This window comes from Balaenoptera musculus, chromosome 16 (assembly GCF_009873245.2).
Source record: "Balaenoptera musculus isolate JJ_BM4_2016_0621 chromosome 16, mBalMus1.pri.v3, whole genome shotgun sequence".
Lineage (NCBI taxonomy): Eukaryota > Metazoa > Chordata > Mammalia > Artiodactyla > Balaenopteridae > Balaenoptera > Balaenoptera musculus.
Window position 1 is genome coordinate 55,587,051 of NC_045800.1, and position 8,819 is coordinate 55,595,869.

The 8,819-nt window shown below is 49.0% G+C and overlaps 1 protein-coding gene across 4 annotated transcripts; it reads left to right on the forward strand.

Annotated features, from left to right (window-relative positions):
- Positions 1 to 822: 822 nt before the first annotated feature.
- Positions 823 to 5,084, forward strand: SFTPA1 (surfactant protein A1). 4 transcript variants are annotated; one of them, XM_036827731.1, is made up of 6 exons: positions 840 to 903; positions 1,369 to 1,428; positions 1,756 to 1,950; positions 2,211 to 2,330; positions 3,087 to 3,164; positions 3,637 to 5,084. In XM_036827731.1, exons 3-6 carry the CDS (start codon positions 1,779 to 1,781, stop codon positions 4,011 to 4,013), a joined length of 747 nt encoding a protein of 248 aa, XP_036683626.1. In that variant the 5' UTR covers positions 840 to 903; positions 1,369 to 1,428; positions 1,756 to 1,778; the 3' UTR covers positions 4,014 to 5,084. The 4 variants fall into 4 exon arrangements, with proteins under 4 accessions (XP_036683624.1, XP_036683626.1, XP_036683623.1 ...); XM_036827728.1 differs by having other exon boundaries at positions 878 to 903; positions 1,369 to 1,433; XM_036827729.1 differs by lacking the exon at positions 1,369 to 1,428 and having other exon boundaries at positions 823 to 903.
- Positions 5,085 to 8,819: the final 3,735 nt, after the last annotated feature.

The following is an 8,819-nucleotide window of genomic DNA, read 5'->3' on the forward strand; positions in this document are numbered from 1 at the left end:
CTTCACGTGTCATTCCACTACTTACAGAAATCACCACTGCAGGTCATCAGACATCACCAAGGCCAAGACAGAAACTGCTGCCCTCCTGTGACCTTCCAGCCCCGCCCTGCTTCCCCACCTCTGAGCCTGCCGGGGCGGAGGGATGGGGAACCCGCCAAGGGTTCACCTGTACCTGTGAACCATGTGTCCATCAACTCAGCTGCAGGCCCCAGAAGCAAGAGCTGGGGGCTCAGTGGTGAGCCACGCCCCATGACAGACAGTTTGTTCCAGCTCAACCTGACCACCCTTTGGCTTCAGACATGACCTCTGCACACTCTGGAGCCCTATGGACACTTCCAAGAGCCAAAGAGGCTCTGGAGCTGGAATGGCCCCGGGAGACAGCCCTGTATGTCACTGATCTGCCTCTTTGCTCCCCTGGGAAAAGAGTCCGGCGCTGGTATGTTCTCTCCAGCTGGTGGGCTTTTGGGGGATAGTGATTCTGGGGCTGCGAACGTGTCACTAGCCAGGACCGGGAGGCCGAGGCCCAGGAGAGAGAGGGCTCCCTTTGCCACGTGCCTCCATCGGTTCCCGTGTAAGTGCTCTCATCCTTCACTGCTTTTGGGAAACTGGATGGAGGGAGAGCGGGTGGCCTCCGGTCCATGGGAATTTTCCCTTCTTACCGATCTGGAGTTTCTCTTTAACGGGTTTCCTAAGTGGCCCTCCAGCCTGAGTGCCCTGTGGGGAAATGTACTGGGTAAACAAGATGACAGCTTCCTGCCTGGCTCTCCTGGAGTAGAGGCCCTTGTGACAGGCCCCTCTCGGGGGTGGAGAGGAAGCCTGGTAGCCTACATCAGTATAAATGTTGCTGTCCACCTCACCACCCTGATCTGGAGGCAGAGAACCACACAGGCTCCGTTCGTGTGGGTGAGTTTAGCCCCATCCCCTGGGTCTTCCCCAGGGTTGCAGCAGCATGAACCAGCCCAGCAGCCACAGGCTTCACTATGGGTCAGGCAGGGAAGGAGGGGCCCTCCCTGGGTACCACTGGGACTTGTTCCACAGAACCCTAACTATGGGTACAGGAAGATGGGCTTGCAAATATCCTCACACTTCACTTTGCTCCTGGGCCGGGCCCATTGGCCCCAGGGATTCATCAGGGCCTGCAGGGTGGAGGCAGGGGGAGAAAGAGCCTGCCAAAGAGGAAGCCTCCCAAGAAAGCAGGGAGGAGGGGACTCCCTATCATTGACCAACGTGGGGTGGCCAAGACATGGGCCCTGGTCATCTCTGCTCATCCTCAGGATCATGGTCCCTTAGAACTCAAAGGGAGGGTAGCTGAGAGTATGAGGGACAGATGGAGCGAGTGAATGTTGACCACATCCTTCCTCCCAACAGCCTGGGAGGGACAGGCCAGGACTGCCTCCAGGACAGAAGTTTCAGCTGAAGCCAAGAGAGGTGAAGTGAGTTCCCCACGGTCACACAGCTAGGAACAAACAGAGACTCCATTAGAACCCAGGTCCTCTGAGTCTCCAGAGCTCTCTACAACTCCTCCCCTGCCCGGGTACCACTCCACCTCCAGCCAGAGGGATGGGGCATGAGACCATGTTAGATACCAGATGATGCTGGGAGTTTCCAAGGATAGTTTGGGTCTTTCCAGAGCTCCTGTCTGTACCTGCCCTGGCCCTCAGGCTCCATCACATGCCTGAATCTTGACAAAGCACAGCAAGGGGAGACCTTGGCAAATGCTTCAGGTGGACCACAGCCCGCCCTTCCCTTCTACAGAAGGAGCCGCTGGAGCAAACGCCATGCTGCTGTGCTCTTTGACCCTCACCCTCATCTGGCTGGTGGTTTCTGGCCTTGAGTGCGACATGAAGGAAGTTTGTCTTGGAAGCCCTGGCATCCCTGGTACTCCTGGATCCCATGGCCTGCCAGGAAGAGATGGGAGAGATGGTATCAAAGGAGACCCTGGACCTCCAGGTACTGAGTGGGAGCTGAGGGACAATGACCTGTTTTCAGGGGGACTTGCTGTCCAGGGTTCCGGGCTGGGTTCAAGGGTCAGCTGGATGGTGGGAGTTTCCCGGGACCCTTAGACTGGAGCAGCCCTGGAGCATCTACCCTCAAGGTACCTGTGGAGTGACAGGTGAGTCAGCCTGGCTGATAATGGAGGTCCAGTCCCATCAGCCCCAGCCCACTGTGGGTGATAGATAGCATACATCCTTGTCCCCCTCTCTCTGCAGGCCCCATGGGCCCCCCTGGAGGAATGCCAGGCCTCCCTGGGCGTGATGGGATGACTGGAGCCCCTGGCCTCACTGGAGAGCGTGGAGAAAAGGGAGAGCCTGGTGAGAGGGGCCCCCCAGGTGAGCAGGATGTGGCCAGTGTACAGAAGCAACTGGACACTGTGCCCATGTGGTCAGTTACATGAGGGATGACGGGGATCAGACAAAACCACGGAAGTCCCCAAAGGGTATATTTTTCAACCTAGATAAGAGAATATGAGGTTGAGAAATCAGAGGGGTCTGGGTCGTGGGACTGGTGGGTATTGGAAGTGTTCCACGCATCACAGCAGCTGATGGGGAGACACAGGGCATCAGGTGTGGGAAATGGAACAGCACTGGGAGGAGGGGAGGCACTTCCTAGTGCTGAGGCATAGGGGCATTCTGAGGGTGTAGGGGGTTATGTGGACCAAGGACCAGACAGATGATATAACTGGGAACCCTGCATGTCCAGGGGAATTCTGGAGCTCTGAGCAGTAATCAAGATCCATCAGGAGAGTCAGAGAGAACCAGATTTGCTCTTAATGGAGGGTGGGGAAGGGGGCCCTGCCCAGAAACTAGAAAACCCCACAGAAGTGGACAGACAGAGCCATGAAAGGATATGGCAGGAAAGAAGAGCAGAGATGGGGCTGAGCAAGTGCAAGGCTGCATTAAAGGACAAGTGTGTAGGGAGTGGGAAACACACTCCACCCTCGTGGACCCTTATGACCTGGGGCCTGGGCAGTGGCTCTAGACAAGTGAAGGGCAGAATGCCAGGCTTGCCGCTGGCCTCGCACCTGCTTGGCACAAGTGGGGGTTTTTGTTGGCCTGCCCCTCTTCTTGCTGGGGATCTCTCTACAGGGCTTCCAACTTACCTAGACGAGGAGCTCCAGAGCACGCTCCGTGAGGTCAGCCATCAAATCCTGCAGTCGATGCGCGGTAAGGGGATCCCTGGGGCCTTATAGGGTAGGGGTTCCCATAAGTTCTCCTCATCCTCAGCATCAGGCTCCAGAATCTAGAGACTTGACCAACAAGTGTGGACATGGAGGTCCTCTTTCAGATGTTCTTCAACGGCTCAGAGGAGACCGAAGTAGATATGGATTATCTCCCTATGTCCTGGGGAAGCAATGTTCCTGGCTATACTGCTTTCTATTGAATCCCAGGAAATTGCACAGTTTCAGGCACATAATAGACAGTCAATAAGTAATTGTTCAATGGGTGAATGGATAATTAAATGATGGGAGCATGGAGGGGAATCCAGAAAGACTAGGATTGGAAGAGGGAGGGAAGAAAGAGAGAGAGGCAGAGGTGAAGAGATTGGAAAGCGCATAAAGGCAGAGCGCATAAAGGGAAGGAAAAGGACTTGGAAACAAAGAGGCCTGTGGCCTGACCCGGATTCCTCTGCTGTCAGTCCTCAGTTTTCAGGGCTCCATGCTGGCAGTGGGAGAGAAGGTCTTCTCCACCAATGGGCAGTCGGTCAATTTTGATGCCATTAGAGAGTCGTGTGCCAGAGTAGGTGGACGCATTGCTACCCCAAGGAGTCCAGAAGAGAATGAGGCCATTGCAAGCATCGTGAGGAAGCACAATACTTATGCTTACCTGGGCCTGGCTGAGGGTCCCACTGCTGGAGACTTCCACTACCTGGATGGAACCCCTGTGAATTACACCAACTGGTACCCAGGGGAGCCCGGGGGTCAGGGCAAAGAGAAGTGTGTGGAGATGTACACAGATGGCCAGTGGAATGACAAGAACTGCCTGAAGTACCGACTGGCCATCTGTGAGTTTTGAGCAGGCACCAAGGCCACAGGATGGAGAGGGTCCTGCCTTGCCTTTCAGCCTACATCCTGGGGAATCCACCTGGTCTGTGAGGTGCTGTAACACCTTTGTGGCTATAAGAGTTGGAGGCGTCTTAGCCACTCCACTCCCAGGTGGGCCCTGACTCCTCCCCCTTGATTACTAATCAGTCTGACTCCCCCTGGAGCCCCTTCTCAGCTTTGCACTCTAGACAGCCACTCTAACTTTGCCCTTCGGCAAGAGATGGAGGCTTCTTTCTTCCTCTTCTTGTCCAACTCCTTCATTTATAGATGGCAACAGTGAGGTCCTGGGATGGAGGTTCCCTCCAAAAGCACACACAGGGTGCCTGCTTCCTGGCCCCTCTACTCTTTCTTTGCAACCCACTGCCTGCCCAGCCTTCTCAAGATGTAGCAGTCAGTGCTGCTCAAGCATAATGATAGACGGGTGGACTTCTGGGAAATTCCAAATGTGTGGAGCTAAGGATACATCTGGGATTATCTGGCAGCCTGAGGTCTGTGGGGCACATCTGCTCAGGCTCTCCATGAGGTCAGAGGGCCGGGTGGTGCCCCAGCATGGTGGAGGCCAACCCACCCCTGGTGATTGGCATGTATTATCCACTCCCTTGACTCTTGGGGTACCAACTCAACTCCCTGACCTAAAAGCAGCCAGCCTTTGCCTCTAGGGAAGATCTCACCCCCCACCTCAGACATTACCCAAGTAACTTCCTGCTGACGAACACATCCCCACCACTTCAGACCTCAGTGAGATGTTTATTGAGCATATACTATATACCAAGCACCTTGACAAGCACTTCTAAGACATCTTATAAACTATGATTTAATCTTCACACGGTGCCATGGAACAAGAATTATTCTCCCCAGTTTTTATACAAGAACACTGAAACTTAAAGAAGTTAAATGTTTTGAGTTTTGTTACACGGAGCAAGTGACAGAGGCTGGTTTCAAACCCATCTACCTGAACCTGAAGCTTGTGCTCATCACCACCCCACCCTCTCACTGAACAGAGATGATTCAAGTATAATAAATCATGAATATGTTAACATGAGTTTCCATTGCTTTGGTTTCAAGAAATATTTCTGTGTTTTTAGAAATCAAGTTAACTCTGGCTCTGAGGCCCCACTTATCGGAAAAGTGGAAAGTTCAATCTCAGGTTAAGCTTTCTTTGTTGGGTGGAAGGGGCAACCTGCTCCCATCCTCAGGTTGTATGGGCAGATGGGGAGTTACAGAAATGTCTGGAGGAACAAATGAGCATTAGTGTTGATGGCTGGCATCAAGATAGCTCCTGATCTAAGTCTACATGTTCCATTTGTGGGTGGTGATATCATGCCTTCCGTTTCCCACTCAGCCCCCTGGATGTTTTCCATAGCCCAACATTGGTGGCATTCAGGGCTCTGTGAGCCACCTCAGTCTCAGGTCTGCATGGAAAGGGACCATGGCCCCCATGTCCCAAGGCTGTGTGGGAATTGGATCATGTCTCTACTTGCTTGAGGAGGCAACCATATATATGTCCCATTTCCAGAAAGGTCCCCACTTCTCCCACCTTCACATAATGCTCTCCCTCACTGCATATACTTCTTTTTTGGGACAAGAGGAAGTTCTAGATCACAATCCACAAAACCAGATGGGAATGAGCAGAAATATTTCTCATTCTTTTATGAATGTCAATTTTTAATCTGGTCACCCTGCCACATGAGCTTAGGGCCCAGCACACAAGTTATTGAGCCTTCCCCAAAATTCAAAAAAGTAAGGAGAAACATATTTCCCATATTTTACAGATGAACAGTCTAAGTCTCTGAAAATTTTTGTCTTCTCATTTCTTGTTAGGTTTTATTTTTACTTCCTTTATGGTGTTATTTGCAATTGTTATTATTTTTATCACATTTTAAATTAACTATTGCTGGTTTATAAGAAAACTATTGATTTATTTTTGGTTGATTGTATATCCAACCATCATTTTGGATTCTCATTTTCCCCCTAATATTTCTAATAATTGATTCTCACATTTTATAAATATATGCTCATATTTACAAATGACAGAAATTTTGCCTGTTCCTTATGGTATTTATATTTCTTATATATCATTCTTTTCTTTCTATAGGGGCCAGGAGACCCTATATATTGTTGAAGACACTCAGTGATAAATGTTATCTTTAGGGGGTCATTGAATGTATAATGAGAACATTTCCAGTATTTCAGCATTGAGTTGCTTGTTTTAGGTTTCTGATGCCTTTTATCAAGGCAAAGAAGTTCCCTTATTTTCATAGTTTGCTGAGATTAATTTTCATCATGAATGTGTACTGAGCTTTATCAGATGATTTTTTTGGCATTTCCTTTAAGCTGTTAACATCCAACGGGTGTCAAGTGTGAGTTGAGTCATTTCCTGTTCCTGGGCACTGGCATCTAGAGCCCACAGATGAGAGTAAAAGGGTCATCTTTTAGTGATTCCAGGGGGTTCCAGGGACCCCACCATGGAACCTGCAAGGTGAGGGCCATTCAACATGAGTGGTTTAGTAATTCGCATTCTGTTGCTCAGTATAAGGAAGACTAAAGAGGCGAAAGCAAGCTGACCTTCCGTGGGTGACATCTGTACTCTCACAATGGAATTTATCCCTTCCTCTCCTCTCCCTGTGGCATGGGGGAGGGGACTGTCCTATCCTCCTCCTAATCTTTGCAAATAGGGATGCCCAAATTACTTTGCCTTCCTTCCCTGATTAAGTCACCTAAGGCAGGAATCTTCTGTTCTAAAATTGCTGAAGAGCTGAACCAGCAGAGGGCCTGATCTTGCGGAGGCATGGGGAGATGGAGAAGGGGGAGAATAGAACTGTGAGCAGGTGTGTTCTGGGGCAACATGGATTTCCACCACTTGGATGGAATTTCCCAGGGGCTGCCAATGTCGATGTCATGGAAGCTAGCCAGAGTTTAAGCCCTACTCATGAGCAGATTGCTTCTTGGAACACAGGGACTTGACGAGCAAGAGACTATGAAGTGATATGTTCACTGATGTCATGTTGAGGGTAGGGAGCATGCAGCTGGAGGCTTTTACAGAGGCCCTTATCTGAAGGACCAGCTCCTGAGAGGAGCTGTCATTTATAATCAGTCATACAAAGGGACCCAACAACCAGTTAGGATGGGCCGAGAAGCAGCAGTGTTCCCACTGACATATGGTGCCTCCTGTGAGCAGGTATTGCCACCCTGGGCACCATCACTCTCTCTACCAACCGCACATGCAAAAAAAAATAAGAGAGAAGGCACTGTCCACCCTTCACTTCAAGAAGCCACCAGTCTATGGCCAGGGTGGTGATGAATCGGAGATAAAACAGATTTTAATAACAAAACTAAGGGACAATAATCATTTGGACTATATTTTAACTCAACCCTAGAAAGTTTGTATTCCAAGGGAAGAATATGTATGAAGAGTTTTGAGACCATGTATTAGTTTCGAGAAAAGGGTGAGCTTCAAGCTTCAAGATTGTACATATCTGCATTAAGGTTCTTAAACTTGTTATATATTAAATTAGTGAGTTAACTGGCCTATGTTTTGATGTTGAACCATCTTTGCATTCCTGGGATACCCTACTTGGTCTAATGGCTGATACTCTCATCACACTTACCGTGTGCCAGGTATTATACTTCCATTAACTCATATAATCCTCGTTAACCCTATTATGTAGACGTTATTATTACGCCCAATTTACAAATGAGAATATTGAGGCACGTAGAGATTAAAGTGATTTTCCAAAGATCATGAAGCCAGTTCATGGCAGAAGTGGGCTATGAATACAGGAAGTCAGATTCCAGGGACTGTGCTATTAACCATGGATGCATGGCTGGACTTTAATAGCTATTTTTTTACTTCAAGCATTCAAGGGAGTTCCTGTTCGTTCCACATCATTTCATTATTCTGATATTAGTGGCTACTAGGGACATATTCTTCCCACATTTAAAGCTGCTGCTCCCTTAGTGTCTGCTCACGGTCACATGGCCACGCCAAATATCAAAGGGGTTGGGGTGTTTACTCCACATGCTCCAGTGGGAGGCATTGCACAGTACCATGACAAAGGGCGTGGATATATATTTCTACGAAAAGAAAATGTGGAAATCAGGACAGTAATTCAAACCACCAGGGTTATGTTTGCCAAATTTGTTTATTTTTGCAAAGAATGGGCGTTTCTGAAATTTTATTAATAGCTCTATAGCTATTTCCTTATTCTAGTTCAAGTTTCACTGTTTAATTTTTATTTATTCCTTATTTATTTATTATTCCTTCTTTATTTATTCCTTATTTATACTGTCTTTTTTTTTTTAAAATAAGTTTATTTATTTATTTTTGGCTGTGTTGGGTCTTCGTTGTTTTGAGCGGGCTTTCTCTAGCTGCGGCGAGTGGGGGCTACTCTTCCTTGTGGTGCGCGGGTTTCTCATTGTCGTGGCTTCTCTCGTTGCAGAGCACAGGCTCTAGGCACTGCGGGATTCAGTAGCTGTGGTGTGCGGGCTTCAGTAGTTGTGGCTCATGGGCTCTAGAGCGCAGGCTCGGTAGTTGTGGTGCACGGGCTTAGTTGCTCCGCGGCATGTGGGATCTTCCTGGGCCAGGGATCGAACCCGTGTCCCCTGCATTGTCAGGCAGATTCTTAACCACTGTGCCACCAGGGAAGCCCTATACTGTCTTTTTAAAACTATCAATTTATCTGTTGTCTAGAGTTGACAGCATTCCGAGGCCTGTTTTTTGAGTCTTGTATCAGTCAGATTTCACTCTACTTATTTTTTACTGTGTTTGGTAGTTTTT

Bases quoted from the DNA above. Each gene is read 5' to 3' on its own strand.
- SFTPA1 (XM_036827729.1), top strand. From the start codon at position 1,779: ATGCTGCTGTGCTCTTTGACCCTCACCCTCATCTGGCTGGTGGTTTCT. The intron at 2,331-3,086 runs GTGAGCAGGATG...ATCTCTCTACAG, and splicing joins TGGTGAGAGGGGCCCCCCAG to GGCTTCCAACTTACCTAGAC. The intron at 3,165-3,636 runs GTAAGGGGATCC...CTCTGCTGTCAG, and splicing joins AATCCTGCAGTCGATGCGCG to TCCTCAGTTTTCAGGGCTCC.